The sequence below is a fragment of the Aedes albopictus genome, chromosome 1, assembly GCF_035046485.1.
Source record: "Aedes albopictus strain Foshan chromosome 1, AalbF5, whole genome shotgun sequence".
NCBI classification, from domain to species: Eukaryota; Metazoa; Arthropoda; class Insecta; order Diptera; family Culicidae; genus Aedes; species Aedes albopictus.
In genome coordinates, this window is record NC_085136.1 from 333,582,590 (window position 1) to 333,603,268 (window position 20,679).

General features: G+C 35.0%; 2 protein-coding genes and 1 long non-coding RNA gene across 3 annotated transcripts in view; 2 read left to right on the top strand and 1 right to left on the bottom strand.

Annotated features, from left to right (window-relative positions):
- Positions 1–3,237: 3,237 nt before the first annotated feature.
- LOC109413351 (uncharacterized) lies at positions 3,238–4,541 on the bottom strand. The gene is made up of 5 exons (XM_019687065.3): positions 4,268–4,541; positions 4,102–4,207; positions 3,845–4,029; positions 3,587–3,759; positions 3,238–3,524 (listed from the first exon to the last, which is right to left on the bottom strand). Exons 1-5 carry the CDS (start codon positions 4,517–4,519, stop codon positions 3,401–3,403), a joined length of 840 nt encoding a protein of 279 aa, XP_019542610.3. The 5' UTR covers positions 4,520–4,541; the 3' UTR covers positions 3,238–3,400.
- A 2,703-nt stretch (positions 4,542–7,244) lies between these two features.
- Positions 7,245–8,747, top strand: LOC134287865 (uncharacterized). The gene is made up of 3 exons (XR_009997609.1): positions 7,245–7,459; positions 7,509–8,252; positions 8,322–8,747. It is a non-coding gene; the product is annotated as an uncharacterized LOC134287865 (long non-coding RNA).
- A 3,434-nt stretch (positions 8,748–12,181) lies between these two features.
- The window catches only part of LOC134283911 (uncharacterized), a 59,220-nt gene continuing 50,722 nt past the window's right edge, over positions 12,182–20,679 (top strand). Inside the window, exon 1 of the mRNA XM_062847420.1 lies at positions 12,182–12,965. The gene's annotated coding sequence lies outside the window, so the exon portion shown is untranslated. The remainder of the gene's footprint in view (positions 12,966–20,679) is intronic.

The window sequence follows — 20,679 nt, forward strand, 5'->3', positions numbered from 1 at the left end:
GGTAACTGTGTTGTTGAAGTTGCATGAAATAAATAATACAACAACAAAGTTATCCAAACTTTTGCTCAAACAGCATCAAATTAGCCAAGAAATTATATAACCCACGCTGTTTGCATCATTTTATTGCAGAAATGGAGAATTGAACATCTCACCATACAAAAATCCAGCTCACTACTTTCAATCTAGTACTTCACTGATTGCCTCCTATTGTGTAGACTTGTGAATTGAACGAACACGGACACCAACTGTCATTTCCCTGAGAGTGAGAGGATTGAGAGAAAAGGGTGAGAATGCTCCAGAGCCGGTTGACGAGTGGAAAATTGGACTGTGCTATTAGCGATTAAAAGTAGAGGTTATGTCGTGAAAATTTGGAAATTGGGAAGGGAAATACCAGTTCCTTATCAGTTTAATCATTAATTTTTTGGTAAATTTATCGATAAAATGAATTTTTCTACCCCGATCCCACATTAAATTTTATCTGAAACGACTCAATCACCAAAATACGAAATGGGATTTCACGAAACTTAACCTCACTTTAGGAGGCCAATTCGGGAGTCAGTTGATCGGTTATTGTTAGGAGCAACGGACGTGTTTGTCAATGGTCAAATTTGAAGATTACGACACATCACATGTAAGATGTAAGCAAGCAAATGATTAATTTTTCAACCTTTTATGTTCTAAACTTTAGCTTCGGAGATAAAATGAAATACGTCCAACTCTGTTACCTAGCTGCTATAATTCTGAATTTACTCTATAGTGAACATTGAGCTATAAACTTCATTTAAGGAATGTGAGGATTCTGACATTAGGTCGAACATAACACAACCCATTCAGTAAAACTCCAGATTTGCATTTTCAAAGTTTGAGAGCAATAATTGACGATTTCGATGACGCCCGTAAAGCCTTAATGATTTCAAATCAATCTTCTTCGAAGCTCGTGATTTGACCAGAAAACCTTGAAAAAAAAAATACCAAATACCTTGTCAGTGCAAAAGTTCTAAAAGTGAAGCTTCCAAAGGCCTTGTAGGGGTTTTTGGCATAGATTCCTTCAGAAATCCAGTAATGTTATTAGAAAAACAAAACTAATCATATAGAAGTACGAATAGGACTAAAACTAATAGGAGTACGTCGAGGTTCTAAGAACCTGCCAAAAATTTTTTAATGTGGCAAGAACCTCACAGGACCTCACACGAAATTTTCCAGAAAAAAAATATCCCCTCAAGAAAACATTCTATGTCGAACAGCTGTGTCACTCGAACGTAACTCCAACATGTAATAATAACAAAATACAAGTCAATGTCATAATCACATCTGTGTGGGAAAAACTATTCAAAAAAAAAAGGCTGCATACCATAAGGTCTGAAACTCCCTACTCTAGGAAATTCAGAGAGACTACTTTTGAGATTCGTTCAGAAATTCTTTTAGGGATTTCGGGCGGGATGGCCTTAGGGATTTCTTTAGAATTATTCTTGGGATTTCAGGGCTTCCTTCCAAAATTCCTCCCTTCGTTGAGTTCTATCGGGATTCTTTCGTTGACTCTTCCTGGGTTTGCTTTGGGGATATCTTCCGTGAGAAGTGGGTTGTGATTTGTGAGGGTGAGTAGTGAATAATTAAAAGTGTGAAATGAGGGCTACGAAGCAGTGAGAAGTGTGAGGCAGTGAAAACCGAGTAGTGACCAGTGAGTAGTAGGAGTGAGCAGTAATTACTAACTATTGAACAGCGAAGAGTGATAGGTGCGATTCAGCATTTCTGGCTGAAGAGTGAGCATTGAAGAATGAAAAGTGAAGAGTGTGGTGGTGTGACCATTTCGGGATGAGGAATCAGCAGTATAAAATGAGGAGTAAGAAGAAAGCAGTGAAGGATGAACAGTAAGGAGCGTGAAGCAGTGAGAAACGAACATGGAAGAATAAGTAGTGAGCAGTGATGAGAGAGAAGTTAACTGTAAGGAATAGGCAGTGAATGTGTGAGAAATGAAGAACGAAGAGTAAGGATGAGTGAGCAGTGAAGAAAGAATGAAAGTGAGGAGTGAGAACAGAGAAGTAGGAAGTAGTATAGAGTGAGGATTGAGCAGTGAAGAGTGAGAATTGAACAACGAGGACTGAGCAATTAAATGTGCGAAGCAGTGAGAAGTAAGCAGAAGGGATTGATCAGTGAGAAGTGAGAAGTAAACTGTAATTCGCCTTGACGGAGGCTCTCTGAGAGAATTGCGCTTGCGTGAAAACAATTTTTTTAACATGGGAAAGGATAGGAGCTGCATTTTCAAATGCTTCTAATTCTTTATAGAAATGTTTTCAAGCAAAACGTTCTTAATGTTATCGAATGAGATTTTGATACGCTATATTATAGACATAACATTGTGATTTAAAAACTTTTGTCTAAAACCAGTTATAATGTAGCTAATTGAAAGTATATTGCAAAACATTAACACTTTTTTCAATCTGAAGTCCCTAAAATATTTTAGAAGCATTTGAAAATGCAGCTCCTATCCTTTCCCACGTTAAAAAAAAATTGATTTCACACACAGCGCAATTCTCTCAGAGAGCCTCCGTCAAGGCGAATTGTTGAGAACCACTGAACATCTCCCAACTCTCGACGCTTTGCTTACTCGCCGATAGCATTTCAATATGCGATCGGTTGATGCACGAAAGTAGACATTAGGATTAGAAGTATTGAAGTCGTCCTACCGTATGTCGCGTCTATAATCATGTAATCTTTTACCCCGTTTGTGGTCACCCCGTTTGACGGTAATAAAGTTACGTTTTAATATGTTTCTCCGTTTACACCTGGAGTTTCATTACACTGCCAAGTGTCTCGGCCACCCATAACTCCAGGATGTAACAGTTATGAATGAGCAATGAAAAGTAAAGTGTGAGGAGAGATGAGAAGTGAGCAGTGCGAAGAGAGGGATGAAGAGAGAGCAGTGAAAAGTGAGAGATGAGGAGTGAGTGAGAGATAGGCAGGTATTAATGTTGAAAAGAGAATACATATAAAAGTGAATCAGTCTGTCGCGTGAAGCGTGGAATGTAAATTAGTAAGAAATAAAGAATCAGAAGTGAGTAGTAAGCAGTGAATGAGAAATGAAAAATAAAGATCGAGGAATGCGAAGCATTGAAAAGTAAAAAAATATAAGATCCTTTAAAGAATAAAACTCAATATATGAAGATTACTACAAATCTAGTACTCCACCATTCGTGCCCATCGATTTGGTACTTGCTACTCATAACATTAACAAAAAAAACAATTGAACAACAGATTTATACATTTAGAAGGTCATTTGTTATTATTGTGAAATCATTGGTTCAAGAAACATAACTTAACAAAACAGGGAAAAATTTCAAAGTAAAATTAACGTAAATTAGGGCGTAGTATACCTTTTTCATGAATCGTTTCCGGTTTCCTCTTACTGTGCGTTAGCTGTCTTCAGAGCGTTCAGTTCCCGTACCAACCGCTCGAGCTCGTCATCCAATCGCTTTGACTTCAGTTTCTGTTCGGCCTGTTTGGCTTGCAGACGTACCTTCCGCTGTCTAGAAAAGATTGTGAAAGTTTGAGAATGATCATTCATGGTAAAAGAGATATAGAAATATACTTCATCTCCTCCAACAGCTGCATCAGACTCGCCACCCGATTGGCCGTATTGTCTCGCAGTTCCTGAATCGCACAGCGAACCTCTTCCTCCTCCGTCTTCTTCTGCAGCAGATGCTGCCGAAGAACGGTGGCCCTGCGCCGGGCCGAATCGATGTCCGCCCACTTGGTGGTTGCCTAGTGGTTCAAATATGTAAAAGATCTTATTACTGTAGGTACAATCCTTTTGTTTGGGATATGATTAAGGAAAAAGTTACGCAACTGTTTCGTCCAGCAACGACTGGATGGCTTCACGGCGATGCAGCAGGCCGCGTTCCAGTTCACGTTCCTGAACGTACAGGTCTTCCAACTCCGGGGGCAGTTGGCGCTTGGCCACCCGGGCCGATTCCATGAATCCGGGCAAGCTTTCTTCCCAGTCTCTTTTGCATTCGAGCTCCACAACTGGATCTGGGGAACATAGATGGGCGGTTATTTTCGCACTTCTAATCTTTCCAAGAACAATTCAAGCCCAGCTCTTACCTGTGTGGTTTGATTCCACCTTGGCATTTGCCGCTGCCTGGGCATCGTGGCTGATTCCCTCGATGGAGGTTTGCATTCGCTCCTGGAGCTCGGCCAGCTCGTTGTGCTGAAAAGACCGATGTAAATGATTATTGTAGATTTCACAAATTCAACTAATTATACTTACCAAATCGGACATTGAGTCCATTTTCTCCAAATTTTCCATTTCCATGGTTTTATTCCGCGATTTTTTACAAAATTTTAATCCGGTTTTCCGCGAGAGCAAAAACACAAAGCTGCTCGTTGAGTTGAGTGTTGGGTAATCATTGATGAAGGATGACGACGACTTTTGAATACACTGTAAATCCAAAATCCAAGAAAATTCGACACATGGAGTACTACACTGAACGGAAACTCTATAGAGTATACATGTATACATGATATCGACTGATTTGTCCGACCATCCAGTCCAAAGATTCAAAATCATCTTGCTTTGCTCTTTATAAGGCAATCCATGAGACAGATGCGAGCTGATTTTTTTTGTTTACCATGTATTTTTGACATCCGATGATCGGGGTGACAGTTGAGCACAAAGAAATTTGTTAAGCACCGACGACACTTGACGAAACTTTGTTAAGTAGTACTCACACTGTGTTTACATTTTTGGCTGTCACCCCCATCGCGAAAAGTCGTCATGGATTGCCTTATTATGCGTTGCGCGAAAATTTTTGAGCGCAAGTGCTCGTATACCTCCGCCAGTACGGTAAATCGTGTTGGTGTTTTCGGCGCAGTATTCTTTGGCCCATTCGCGCACTTATCGTAAAAGACACCAGAACGATTAAACGTACGAGCGGAGGTCTATTAGCGATTTTGCACCATTTTCGCTCTCCATTTTCTTGCAACGGATAATAGATTACCGTGCAAATGTTCAAACGTTTGAAATATTTGTTCACACGTCAAACATTAAAGAAATTAGCAAGTAAACAAACCTATTATTCCATGCACCACCCAAAAAGTGTAACCGACGCTGAAAAATTCTAGCAGCGAAACGAACCAATGTATGCTAGAACTGGTGGGAACATGTACCCTGATAAAAAAGATCATAGAGATACAGCAGAATGTATTGTTACAATACGCTGAAATGAATGGTAGTTTCCATTAATTCAATTGTTTAAACGATAGAGTAACAACAGACTCTATTGTTTTCCACCATAGCATGTATTGTAAATGTCACTTTTACAATAGAAAATGGGGGTTGTTATGTATCTTTACCATAAAAAAAATCCAAATTTTCTGGAGCAAATTGAGTCAACTACCATACAATTTATAGTGTTTTTATTATTGAAATCTCTAGTGCCATAGATTTTATTGTTCACGTATTGTAGTTTCAGCACCGAGCTAGAACAAATAAATTCAAATTAGTTGTCCGCGACGCCATGATGAAAAATAGCCGAACACTATCGCCACCTCTATAATGGCTCGCGATGATTTGATAGCTCGACACCAAACCCCCGTGTGTTCATATAGGAAACGGTTCGCGTCTGCGCTGATTTGACAGAAGCGATCGCTCGCTTCGCTGGTCGACCGTTAAATTAGGGGGGGACAGTTTTGGATCGCCACTGTCACGTCGGTTCGTCGGTGGTTTCAGTAGAGCATTTTCAGCAGGAAAATAAGTACACAATACTTGACACAATATAATTTGTTGTTGAACAGTCAAATTTATCATTATTTAATGGTAGTTTATGGTGATTCTATTGGAAATTTTTATCAGGGTAGTGGGACAAAATTTTTTTGCAGGGGGTCGAATACGGTGCAAAAGATGCAATATTTATGGAATGACGAATCAGTCGCATCGTCTCGCTTATCGTAGTCATCTTAAAGTCATCTTAAATATTGAATGACGATCATCTCAGTCATTGGAGGCAAAAAGGCTAGCGAACCACTTGGGCAGCGGTCGATATTATGGCACTCTTCGCTATAACTCAGTCAATTCCAAACCAATAGGGCAGATCGGTGAAGTACTAGATTTGTAGTAATGAGCTGAATTTTAGTATGGTGAGAAGGTTAATTCTCCGTTTCTGCAGTGAAATGGTGCAAAAAGCGTGGGTATTATGATTCCTTGCTTAATTTGATGCTGTTTGAGCAAAACTTTGGGCAATAGTGTTGTTGTTTTCTTTATTTCTTGCAACATAAACAACATAGTTATCCAAAGTTTTGCTCAAGCAGCATCAAATTAGGCAAGGAATCATAATACCCACGCGTTTTGTACCATTTCATTGCAGAAACAGAGAACTGACCTTCTCACCATACTAAAATTCAGCTCATTACTACAAATCTAGTACTACACCGAACGTGCCCCATTGACTTGAAATTTTGTACACGGCTAGATACTATACGTATCTCATCGCTCCAAAAATTGTGTCAATTGATTCAGAATTACAACTCGTTTGTTTCCTTTGTTGGATCTGTGAACATTGTGCTTTCGACGATTGAATATTGCACGATTGTCGCGAAATCCTTGCAATGTTCAATAGAATAATGCGAATGCTCCCCCATTATTGAGGCGCCAGGTATGATAAGGTGAAAATCGTTTGTATATAACAAAAGTTTGTTTTTTTTTGTCTTCATAATTGACTTATACTTTGCTCACTAAACTACTCGTTGCCGGTAATATGGAAAAAAATACGTCTCTCACATGGGTTGTCAAAGACATCATTGACACCCGGAAACGCCCAAAACAACCGAACAGCACATTATGACGCATTCTAGGGTGTCAGAGTTTTCAACCCCCTGGATCAGCAATGCTTAGTGAATTAAATATTGCCATTTTCTTTAGCCTAATCGAAAGAGCTCATTTTTCTGAGCATTTGATGATTTTATTGCGTTCCAATTCCTTTGTTTTGATGGTTAAATAAACAAAACAGTTTTAATTTCCGTGGATAGAATGACAGTTCCATCGATAAAGTGACAGTTCACCCCGACCAAAAAATTTTCTCCATACAAACTTTAAATGCATTTTAAAAATAGTTCCCGGTCATCAAAAATGATGAAATTTTGGATTTCGACTAATTTTTGGACGGAGATTCCGATTATGCAATAATCTGGATACCCCTACACTACAAAAATTGCAATGATTTTTTTTATGTGTAAAAACACATATCTCTGGGAAAAAGTTCATTCCGAGATGTATTAACGACACATATAGCCATTCAATCAATCAAATTTTATAATTTATGTGTCAGTCCACATAGTCGAAATTTATAAATGCTCACACATAGTTTTAATAATTAAGAATGAACATGTTGCGCGCATGAACTTTGTTGTTATTGCGCCATTTTTCTGCAAAATCAAAAGGAAGCTACGTTTTGGAGAAGTGCAGGTAATTATTTGTCTCTATATTTGAATATATCCTCTATCGAATAATATAGCCTTATTTTGCATGTTCCGTACTAGGTTCCGTAGCAACGCGTAGCAGGCATCCCAAGTGGGCAACAGAGAATTGCAACATTTTCGCCGCTCATCCCATCAGGAAAAGTGCCAGGAGATGCGATTCTGTATGGGAAGCAATTTTCTGGTTCCACGTCAGAATACACGAGGCAGGGTTCCTGATTTCCACTTTTCATCTTCTTCCACATTCGAATACAGTCAGCAGCGAACGGTTGTCGCTTTAGTTTGTGTGTTTGCTTGTCTGCGACGACAGCAAACACCGGCGAACGGTGGGAAGCCATACATGGAGTTTGAACATTCGTCCACATTCGCATCGCAAGCGATGGAGAGGTGATGCGATTCGTGAATGAATTGCGCGTACGAATATTTGAAGTTTTCAAAAAATGTTTATTATTTTCTTTGCTAATCTAGCATTTCAACAACAATACACTAAAAACGTATGCATTACATGCAGAAATTCTCTTCTAGTTATGATAATAGCCGCTTCGATCGCTCACCAGCATTCGTCACCATTCGCCATTCATTCATTCGCTTGCGATCCAAACTGCGACGATCGGCCACGAATATCCATGTCAACCAGCTTGCGCATCGCTTCCCACTGGTGATGGGGTTGCGTGTTTGATCACGACTATCCGTTTGCTGTATCTTTCTCGATTCGCTTCGGCAAAGAGGAGTGAATATGAATGGAGTGAGGCGAATTTACCGATCCTTGACACGAGGAAAAGGTAAGCTGTCTTCAAAGTCCGAAAAATTCTGTACCTCAACTTGAATCAAGTAATTATTTACTCTTGCAGGATGATCGGCAGCGCTATAAATGAAGTCGGCAACATCTGGGTCGTTTTATGGGCTCCGCATCTTCCGCCGGGGTGCACTCCGAGTGTGCTAGCGAAACATCAACATGGGATCACAGCCAAGGTCACAGCTAAGCAGTTTTTTTTGGTAATTGAACATGTTATTGTGAACGTGTTGTGTATTATGTGGGGCATGAAGTATTAATAAAAATTATGATGTTTAAAATCAAAATTGTGCATTTGTTTACGTTATTAAGGATTGAAAATGTATAATAGAAGCAAAATCATTATTCAATTCGACAAATAAATGGCATAAGTATTTAAATATTAAAAGTAATGATTATAGAAAATAAACATAATAACATCCACACATACTTTCGATAAGCGTCTGGTTCATCTGGAGGTATGTGTACGACACATATCAAATATTGTTAAAATCTAATTGCAAAAATCTATAGCAGCTGACACATACGAGCAATATGGAGAATTCTCTCAGTGTAGGGAACCCAATTGGGTTTTTAAATTTCAAAAAATATATTGATTTTTTGCTTTTATACGAAAAAGCACCTTTTTCTGAGCCACTATGATTTTTTTCAGATTTTTAGAACTTTACTTTGGTACCTAAAATCAATTTCAAAGCAAGTTTTTGAAATCACCTTTTGACAGCTGGGCAACTGTTTGACAGCTCCGCCCAGTACAAAATCCGACGAGGGGTGATTCGACAAATCGCTCCCATACAAACTTCAAATTGATTTTTAAATAGGTTCCCGGGCTTCAAAATTCATGAAAATTTGGATTTCGGCTCAGTTCGACATGCAGATTCAGAATATCGAATTATCTCAACTACCGTTAAAGAAGCCAATATGGCCCAAATGAAAAACATCGTCCAATTCTTTTGACCACCTCACTTCTAAGAGCCTTGGCGCCAATCATCATTATTTTGATCATCGGACATTTGACAGCCTCCGTCATCGCGGTCGCGCACACGTATGTGGCAGCCCTAATCCCAGCTAATGCATCTGACAGGAGCCAACATCTATCGTGTATCCCACCAGGGTGCGAGGACGCCATCTTTAAGAATCCAACATGTTGTATGTAACCATTTGTGTATCCACAAAGGATTCCATTGTGGATACACGATAGATGTTGGCTCCTGTCAGATGCATTAGCTGGGATTAGGGCTGCCACATACGTGGTGTATCCACAATGGAATCCTTTGTGGATACACAAATGGTTACATACAACATGTTGGATTCTTAAAGATGGCGTCCTCGCACCCTGGTGGTCGCGCATCTCGCGAAGCATTTGTGCGGCAAACGCTTCACGAACGCCACGACAAAGCCCAGTACGGAGGGTTAGCCTAACATTAGCCTAATGTGAGACTAACTGGCCAGCATGTTAGGCTAACATTTTGTCTCACTTTTGCCTAATGTTAGTCTAAAATTAGACAGATATGACACACTTTTGTTAGACATGTTGCAAATTCGAAACATGTTTGTTAGTCTAACATTAGACTAACGTTAGACATGTTTTACTATGGGCTGTTAGACAAATGTTAGGCATAGATTTTATGCTGCTTGTTTTCATTCCAGCTGTCATCCGAGCAAGAAGTGTGATTGTAGTAGTGAACTTTTGTCGATGTTCACTACTACAACCATACTCTTGCCTCGAATGAGAGCTGGACGAAACATATTTAATAAAAAACTCGGAGAATGTTTTAATTTTAATTAATTTTGATTTTAATTTTAATTTTAATTTTAATTTTAATTTTAATTTTAATTTTAATTTTAATTTTAATTTTAATTTTAATTTTAATTTCAATTTTAATTTTAATTTTAATTTTAATTTTAATTCTAATTTTAATTTTAATTTTAATTTTAATTTTAATTTTAATTTTAATTTTAATTTTAATTTTAATTTTAATTTTAATTTTAATTTTAATTTTAATTTTAATTTTAATTTTAATTTTAATTTTAATTTTAATTTTAATTTTAATTTTAATTTTAATTTTAATTTTAATTTTAATTTTAATTTTAATTTTAATTTTAATTTTAATTTTAATTTTAATTTTAATTTTAATTTTAATTTTAATTTTAATTTTAATTTTAATTTTAATTTTAATTTTAATTTTAATTTTAATTTTAATTTTAATTTTAATTTTAATTTTAATTTTAATTTTAATTTTAATTTTAATTTTAATTTTAATTTTAATTTTAATTTTAATTTTAATTTTAATTTTAATTTTAATTTTAATTTTAATTTTAATTTTAATTTTAATTTTAATTTTAATTTTAATTTTAATTTTAATTTTAATTTTAATTTTAATTTTAATTTTAATTTTAATTTTAATTTTAATTTTAATTTTAATTTTAATTTTAATTTTAATTTTAATTTTAATTTTAATTTTAATTTTAATTTTAATTTTAATTTTAATTTTAATTTTAATTTTAATTTTAATTTTAATTTTAATTTTAATTTTAATTTTAATTTTAATTTTAATTTTAATTTTAATTTTAATTTTAATTTTAATTTTAATTTTAATTTTAATTTTAATTTTAATTTTAATTTTAATTTTAATTTTAATTTTAATTTTAATTTTAATTTTAATTTTAATTTTAATTTTAATTTTAATTTTAATTTTAATTTTAATTTTAATTTTAATTTTAATTTTAATTTTAATTTTAATTTTAATTTTAATTTTAATTTTAATTTTAATTTTAATTTTAATTTTAATTTTAATTTTAATTTTAATTTTAATTTTAATTTTAATTTTAATTTTAATTTTAATTTTAATTTTAATTTTAATTTTAATTTTAATTTTAATTTTAATTTTAATTTTAATTTTAATTTTAATTTTAATTTTAATTTTAATTTTAATTTTAATTTTAATTTTAATTTTAATTTTAATTTTAATTTTAATTTTAATTTTAATTTTAATTTTAATTTTAATTTTAATTTTAATTTTAATTTTAATTTTAATTTTAATTTTAATTTTAATTTTAATTTTAATTTTAATTTTAATTTTAATTTTAATTTTAATTTTAATTTTAATTTTAATTTTAATTTTAATTTTAATTTTAATTTTAATTTTAATTTTAATTTTAATTTTAATTTTAATTTTAATTTTAATTTTAATTTTAATTTTAATTTTAATTTTAATTTTAATTTTAATTTTAATTTTAATTTTAATTTTAATTTTAATTTTAATTTTAATTTTAATTTTAATTTTAATTTTAATTTTAATTTTAATTTTAATTTTAATTTTAATTTTAATTTTAATTTTAATTTTAATTTTAATTTTAATTTTAATTTTAATTTTAATTTTAATTTTAATTTTAATTTTAATTTTAATTTTAATTTTAATTTTAATTTTAATTTTAATTTTAATTTTAATTTTAATTTTAATTTTAATTTTAATTTTAATTTTAATTTTAATTTTAATTTTAATTTTAATTTTAATTTTAATTTTAATTTTAATTTTAGTTTTAATTTTAATTTAATTTTAATTTTAATTTTAATTTTAATTTTAATTTTTATTTTAGTTTTAATTTTAATTTTAATTTTAATTTTAATTTTAATTTTTAATTAAATTAAAATTTAATTAAAATTTAATTAAAATTTAAATAAAATTTAATTAAAATTTAATCAAAATTTAATTGAAATGAATTTAAATTTAAACTAAATGAAAAATAAATCAAATTAAATGAAAGATTAAATTAAAATTAAAGTTACTCACCGGCTCGATGAAGCCAAACTTAACGGAATCGGACACTGTTTTGGAGATGACTGGTTCCGGCGACAATACGACGAGAACGAAACGGACTTAGTGGCCAAGAGCAGCGACGAGGAATTGACGGGTTGGACAACCGAACGACGGAAACGGTTTAACTGAACGGAAATGGTACGGGTTTAACTAACTGAGACGAGATTTTTTTTCATTCTCTCGACCGACGAACGCGATTTACAAGCTGCCGCAATCAACAAAGTTTTTTTCCACTTGCCATTTGCTCAACTGTCAACGATGCGCGAAAAAATCGAACATTCAGCATAAATTCGGAGTTATGATTTATGCTCTCCAAAAATTTTCGATGAGCAACATGTCTAACCAATGCCTAACAGTGTCGAACGCCTAACTTCCTCCGTGCTGGGAGCGGAGAGAGCGAAAAGAAAGAGGAATTTTGTCAAAAATAATTTGCGAAACAAAAACAAACGCCATTACGACGGCGGAACATTTTTGTCGGAAAAGTGATGCTTTCCCGGTCGATGGTAGTGCAAAATGGTCCCATTCGGAGGCCGAAGCGGTGATTCAAGTGAAGGAAGTGTTTTTTCGGTGTGAAATGCGAATTTGGAGTGGTTATTTCAGTGATGAAAAATTGGTACCGTACACAAGCGGAGGAAGAAGTCCCCTCTGCAAAAAGTTGGTGATCTTACGTGTGATGGGCTTTTGGGAAGGGGATGAGTGCGCAAGGAGGGTCAAGTGCCCAGTGTTGGGGATTATTTGAATGACCAGTGTGTATCATTCAAGAGGATGGTTTGGTGGCTGGATATAATGGGTATTTCAGAATATGTAAGCTATTTATGAGGAAGAAATTGTTTGCTGTTGGATTCTATTTCGTTTCGAAGCTCGTATTGAAATCCTTTATGCTGGTAAGTAAACTAGTTTTTTTTTCTTAACATTATTTATTTCACCCTTTGATGTTTTTGTGAATCACAATAAACTTACAATTCGTAATAAGTCTTCAAGCTTTTCAAACTTTTAGCTTGGTATTCAATTTATTGATAGTTATTAGTTTATATCGGAGCCGTAGAAAGAACTACGAGTGATATGTTCGTACAGTGATTGGAACTTTATTTAAACTAACTTCATAACATTTGAGAGTGTAATGTTACTATGATGTGTTATATCCCTGGCCAAGTTCGCAGGGGTTGACGGTATTAAAGTGAAGGAGTTTCATTTTGATTATTGTAATGTAGTGTTCTTTAGTGAAACATATCACCTTTTTAACAGCTAAGTTAAATGCGCGAGACATCGGATCGCGCTAGCAAACAGGGCGTAGCAGTAGATAGGGGCGTTATTGAACTGATGCTTGCATGCAAGTTGCTAGCGCAAAACTCGTTTTTAAAACGATGTCCGTGCACGGGGCATTCTTGCCATTCCAATCGAAACTGCAGTTCGATGGAGTTCGATGTGAATAGGTCGTATGTTTGCTGTGATTTTTATACAGATTCGCCCTATGCAAATCGAACACCAGAAATTAATAAATTAATAAAATTAATAAATTAATAAAATTAATATAATAATAATAAAATTAATAAAATATTTATAGTCCTGTTCAATGAAGCCAATTCGTAGACAAATGGGTAAGCGCAGGATGCAGCAGCAACTTCGACCATGTTCAACCTACTTCATTGAACAGGACTTATGCGAGCAGTTGAAAATCGGAATTTGAATTTATTTTCTCAATTGAGAATTGCAAATTATCCAAACTTTTCTCAAAATTCAAAGGAAAAAACACGTTTTCTGAATTATGACTCGGTTATTCTTATTTTCTGTATGTAGTTTGTTGATCATTTTAGCTTTTTCATTTTTTTAACGCAATTCTCAATTAACACTTATTCACGAAGTTCGTATTTGATGAGTACAGAAAACATGCCTATTTTAGCAATAAACAAGAATAAAGCCTACATTTGCTCATGCCCCATAACCTTAAGCAGTAGGAAAAAAATGTTACGTATTTTTCAATGACCCCTAACGAGACCAACTCAGAATCATCAAATACACTTCTGAGAAAAGTCCAATGCATTTACTTTATTGAGTTGTGCCTGCCGATATGAGAAATAGCCAAATATTGCCTACATATGACCATATCCCATACTCATCAATAGTAGGAAAAAAAAGTTACGTATTTTGCAATGACCCCTAACGAGACCAACTCAGAATAATCAAATACACGTCTGAGAAGAGTCCAATGCATTTACTTTATTAAGTTGTGCCTGCCGAGATGAGAAATAGCCAAATATTGCCTATATATGGCCATGTCCCATACCCATCATTAGCAGGAAAAATGTTACGTATTTTGCAATGACCCCTAACGAGACCAACTCATAATAATCAAATACACGTCTGAGAAGAGTCCAATGCATTTACTTTATTAAGTTGTGCCTGCCGAGATGAGAAATAGCCAAATATTGCCAATATATGGCCATGTCCCATACCCATCATTAGCAGGAAAAAATGTTACGTATTTTAAAATGACCCCTAACGAGACCAACTCAGAATCATCAAATACACTTCTGAGAAGAGTCCAATGCATTTACTTTATTAAGTTGTGCCTGCCGAGATGAGAAATAGCCAAATATCGCCTATATATGGCCATGTCCCATACTCATCAATAGTAGGAAAAAAATGTTACGTATTTTGCAATGACCCCTAACGAGACCAACTCAGAATCATCAAATACACGTCTGAGAAGAGTCCAATGCATTTACTTTATTAAGTTGTGCCTGCCGAGATGAGAAATAGCCAAATATCGCCTATATATGGCCATGTCCCATACCCATCATTAGCAGGAAAAAATGTTACGTATTTTGAAATGATCCCTAACGAGACCAACTCAGAATCATCAAATACACTTCTGAGAAGAGTCCAATGTATTTACTTTATTGAGTTGTGCCTGCCGAGATGAGAAATAGCCAAATATCGCCTATATATGGCCATGTCCCATACTCATCAATAGTAGGAAAAAAATGTTACGTATTTTGCAATGACCCCTAACGAGACCAACTCAGAATCATCAAATACACGTCTGAGAAGAGTCCAATGCATTTACTTTATTAAGTTGTGCCTGCCGAGATGGAAAATAGCCAAATATTGCCAATATATGGCCATGTCCCATACCCATCATTAGCAGGAAAAAATGTTACGTATTTTGAAATGACCCCTAACGAGACCAACTCAGAATCATCAAATACACTTCTGAGAAGAGTCCAATGCATTTACTTTATTGAGTTGTGCCTGCCGAGATGAGAAATAACCAAATATTGCCTATATATGGCCATGTCCCATACCCATCATTAGCAGGAATTAAAGTTACGTATTTTGCAATGACCCCTAACGAGACCAACTCAGAATCATCAAATACACTTCTGAGAAGAGTCCAATGCATTTACTTTATTAAGTTGTGCCTGCCGAGATGAGAAATAGCCAAATATTGCCAATATATGGCCATGTCCCATACCCATCATTAGCAGGAAAAAAAGTTACGTATTTTGCAATGACCCCTAACGAGACCAACTCAGAATCATCAAATACACTTCTGAGAAGAGTCCAATGCATTTACTTTATTAAGTTGTGCCTGCCGAGATAAGAAATAGCCAAATATCGCCTATATATGGCCATATCCCATACTCATCAATAGTAGGAAAAAAATGTTACGTATTTTGCAATGACCCCTAACGAGACCAACTCAGAATCATCAAATACACGTCTGAGAAGAGTCCAATGCATTTACTTTATTAAGTTGTGCCTGCCGAGATGAGAAATAGCCAAATATTGCCAATATATGGCCATGTCCCATACCCATCATTAGCAGGAAAAAATGTTACGTATTTTGCAATGACCCCTAACGAGACCAACTCAGAATCATCAAATACACTTCTGAGAAGAGTCCAATGCATTTACTTTATTAAGTTGTGCCTGCCGAGATGAGAAATAGCCAAATATTGCCAATATATGGCCATGTCCCATACCCATCATTAGCAGGAAAAAATGTTACGTATTTTGCAATGACCCCTAACGAGACCAACTCAGAATCATCAAATACACTTCTGAGAAGAGTCCAATGCATTTACTTTATTAAGTTGTGCTTGCCGAGATGAGAAATAGCCAAATATTGCCTATATATGGCCATGTCCCATACCCATCATTAGCAGGAAAAATGTTACGTATTTTGCAATGACCCCTAACGAGACCAACTCAGAATAATCAAATACACGTCTGAGAAGAGTCCAATGCATTTACTTTATTAAGTTGTGCCTGCCGAGATGAGAAATAGCCAAATATTGCCTATATATATCCATGTCCCATACCCATCATTAGCAGGAAAAAATGTTACGTATTTTGCAATGACCCCTAACGAGACCAACTCAGAATCATCAAATACACTTCTGAGAAGAGTCCAATGCATTTACTTTATTAAGTTGTGCCTGCCGAGATGAGAAATAGCCAAATATTGCCAATATATGGCCATGTCCCATACCCATCATTAGCAGGAAAAAATGTTACGTATTTTAAAATGACCCCTAACGAGACCAACTCAGAATCATCAAATACACTTCTGAGAAGAGTCCAATGCATTTACTTTATTAAGTTGTGCCTGCCGAGATGAGAAATAGCCAAATATCGCCTATATATGGCCATGTCCCATACTCATCAATAGTAGGAAAAAAATGTTACGTATTTTGCAATGACCCCTAACGAGACCAACTCAGAATCATCAAATACACGTCTGAGAAGAGTCCAATGCATTTACTTTATTAAGTTGTGCCTGCCGAGATGAGAAATAGCCAAATATCGCCTATATATGGCCATGTCCCATACCCATCATTAGCAGGAAAAAATGTTACGTATTTTGAAATGATCCCTAACGAGACCAACTCAGAATCATCAAATACACTTCTGAGAAGAGTCCAATGTATTTACTTTATTAAGTTGTGCCTGCCGAGATGAGAAATAACCAAATATTGCCTATATATGGCCATGTCCCATACCCATCATTAGCAGGAAAAAATGTTACGTATTTTGCAATGACCCCTAACGAGACCAACTCAGAATAATCAAATACACTTCTGAGAAGAGTCCAATGCATTTACTTTATTAAGTTGTGCCTGCCGAGATAAGAAATAGCCAAATATCGCCTATATATGGCCATATCCCATACTCATCAATAGTAGGAAAAAAATGTTACGTATTTTGCAATGACCCCTAACGAGACCAGCTCAGAATCATCAAATACACGTCTGAGAAGAGCCCAATGCATTTACTTTATTAAGTTGTGCCTGCCGAGATGAGAAATAGCCAAATATTGCCTATATATGGCCATGTCCCATACTCATCAATAGTAGGAAAAAAAAAAGTTACGTATTTTGCAATGACCCCTAACGAGACCAACTCAGAATCATCAAATACACTTCTGAGAAGAGTCCAATGCATTTACTTTATTAAGTTGTGCCTGCCGAGATAAGAAATAGCCAAATATTGCCTATATATGGCCATATCCCATACTCATCAATAGTAGGAAAAAAATGTTACGTATTTTGCAATGACCCCTAACGAGACCAACTCAGAATCATCAAATACACGTCTGAGAAGAGTCCAATGCATTTACTTTATTAAGTTGTGCCTGCCGAGATGAGAAATAGCCAAATATTGCCAATATATGGCCATGTCCCATACCCATCATTAGCAGGAAAAAATGTTACGTATTTTGCAATGACCCCTAACGAGACCAACTCAGAATCATCAAATACACTTCTGAGAAGAGTCCAATGCATTTACTTTATTAAGTTGTGCCTGCCGAGATGAGAAATAGCCAAATATTGCCAATATATGGCCATGTCCCATACCCATCATTAGCAGGAAAAAATGTTATGTATTTTAAAATGACCCCTAACGAGACCAACTCAGAATCATCAAATACACTTCTGAGAAGAGTCCAATGCATTTACTTTATTAAGTTGTGCCTGCCGAGATGAGAAATAACCAAATATTGCCTATATATGGCCATGTCCCATACCCATCATTAGCAGGAAAAAATGTTACGTATTTTGAAATGACCCCTAACGAGACCAACTCAGAATCATCAAATACACTTCTGAGAAGAGTCCAATGCATTTACTTTATTAAGTTGTGCCTGCCGAGATGAGAAATAACCAAATATTGCCTATATATGGCCATGTCCCATACCCATCATTAGCAGGAAAAAATGTTACGTATTTTGCAATGACCCCTAACGAGACCAACTCAGAATAATCAAATACACTTCTGAGAAGAGTCCAATGCATTTACTTTATTAAGTTGTGCCTGCCGAGATAAGAAATAGCCAAATATCGCCTATATATGGCCATATCCCATACTCATCAATAGTAGGAAAAAAATGTTACTTTTTTTGCAATGACCCCTAACGAGACCAGCTCAGAATCATCAAATACACGTCTGAGAAGAGCCCAATGCATTTACTTTATTAAGTTGTGCCTGCCGAGATGAGAAATAGCCAAATATTGCCTATATATGGCCATGTCCCATACTCATCAATAGTAGGAAAAAAAAAGTTACGTATTTTGCAATGACCCCTAACGAGACCAACTCAGAATCATCAAATACACTTCTGAGAAGAGTCCAATGCATTTACTTTATTAAGTTGTGCCTGCCGAGATAAGAAATAGCCAAATATTGCCTATATATGGCCATATCCCATACTCATCAATAGTAGGAAAAAAAATGTTACGTATTTTGCAATGACCCCTAACGAGACCAACTCAGAATCATCAAATACACGTCTGAGAAGAGTCCAATGCATTTACTTTATTAAGTTGTGCCTGCCGAGATGAGAAATAGCCAAATATTGCCAATATATGGCCATGTCCCATACCCATCATTAGCAGGAAAAAATGTTACGTATTTTGCAATGACCCCTAACGAGACCAACTCAGAATCATTAAATACACTTCTGAGAAGAGTCCAATGCATTTACTTTATTAAGTTGTGCCTGCCGAGATGAGAAATAGCCAAATATTGCCAATATATGGCCATGTCCCATACCCATCATTAGCAGGAAAAAATGTTACGTATTTTAAAATGAACCCTAACGAGACCAACTCAGAATCATCAAATACACTTCTGAGAAGAGTCCAATGCATTTACTTTATTAAGTTGTGCCTGCCGAGATGAGAAATAGCCAAATATTGCCAATATATGGCCATGTTCCATACCCATCATTAGCAGGAAAAAATGTTACGTATTTTGCAATGACCCCTTAACGAGACCAACTCAGAATCATCAAATACACGTCTGAGAAGAGTCCAATGCATTTACTTTATTAAGTTGTGCCTGCCGAGATGAGAAATTGCCAAATATTGCCTATATATATCCATGTCCCATACCCATCATTAGCAGGAATAAAAGTTACGTATTTTGCAATGACCCCTAACGAGACCAACTCAGAATCATCAAATACACTTCTGAGAAGAGTCCAATGCATTTACTTTATTAATTTGTGCCTGCCGAGATGAGAAATAGCCAAATATTGCCTTTATATGGCCATATCCCCTACTCATCAATAGTAGGAAAAAAATGTTACGTATTTTGCAATGACCCCTAACGAGACCAACTCAGACTCATCAAATACACTTCTGAGAAGAGTCCAATGCATTTACTTTATTAAGTTGTGCCTGCCTAGTTGAGAAATAGCCAAATATTGCCTATATATGGCCATGTCCTATACCCACCGGTAGCAGTGAAAAATGTTAGGTATTTTTCAATGACCCCTAACGAGACCAACTCAGAATCATCAAATACACTTCTTAGAAGAGTCCAGTGCCTTTTTTCATTAGGTTGTGCCTGCCTAGTTGAGAAATAGCCAAATATTGCCTATATATGGCCATATCCCATACTCATCAATAGTAGGAAAAAAAAAGTTACGTATTTTGCAATGACCCCTAACGAGACCAACTCAGAATCATCAAATACACTTCTGAGAAGAGTCCAATGCATTTACTTTATTAAGTTGTGACTGCCGAGATAAGAAATAGCCAAATATTGCCTATATATGGCCATATCCCATACTCATCAATAGTAGGAAAAAAAAGTTACGTATTTTGCAATGACCCCTAACGAGACCAACTCAGAATCATCAAATACACGTCTGAGAAGAGTCCAATGCATTTACTTTATTAAGTTGTGCCTGCCGAGATGAGAAATAGCCAAATATTGCCAATATATGGCCATGTCCCATACCCATCATTAGCAGGAAAAAATGTTACGTATTTTGCAATGACCCCTAACGAGACCAACTCAGAATCATCAAATACACTTCTGAGAAGTATCCAATGCATTTACTTTATTAAGTTGTGCCTGCCGAGATAAGAAATAGCCAAATATCGCCTATATATGGACATATCCCATACTCATCAATAGTAGGAAAAAAATGTTACGTATTTTGCAATGACCCCTAACGAGACCAACTCAGAATCATCAAATACACGTCTGAGAAGAGTCCAATGCATTTACTTTATTAAGTTGTGCCTGCCGAGATGAGAAATAGCCAAATATTGCCAATATATGGCCATGTCCCATACCCATCAT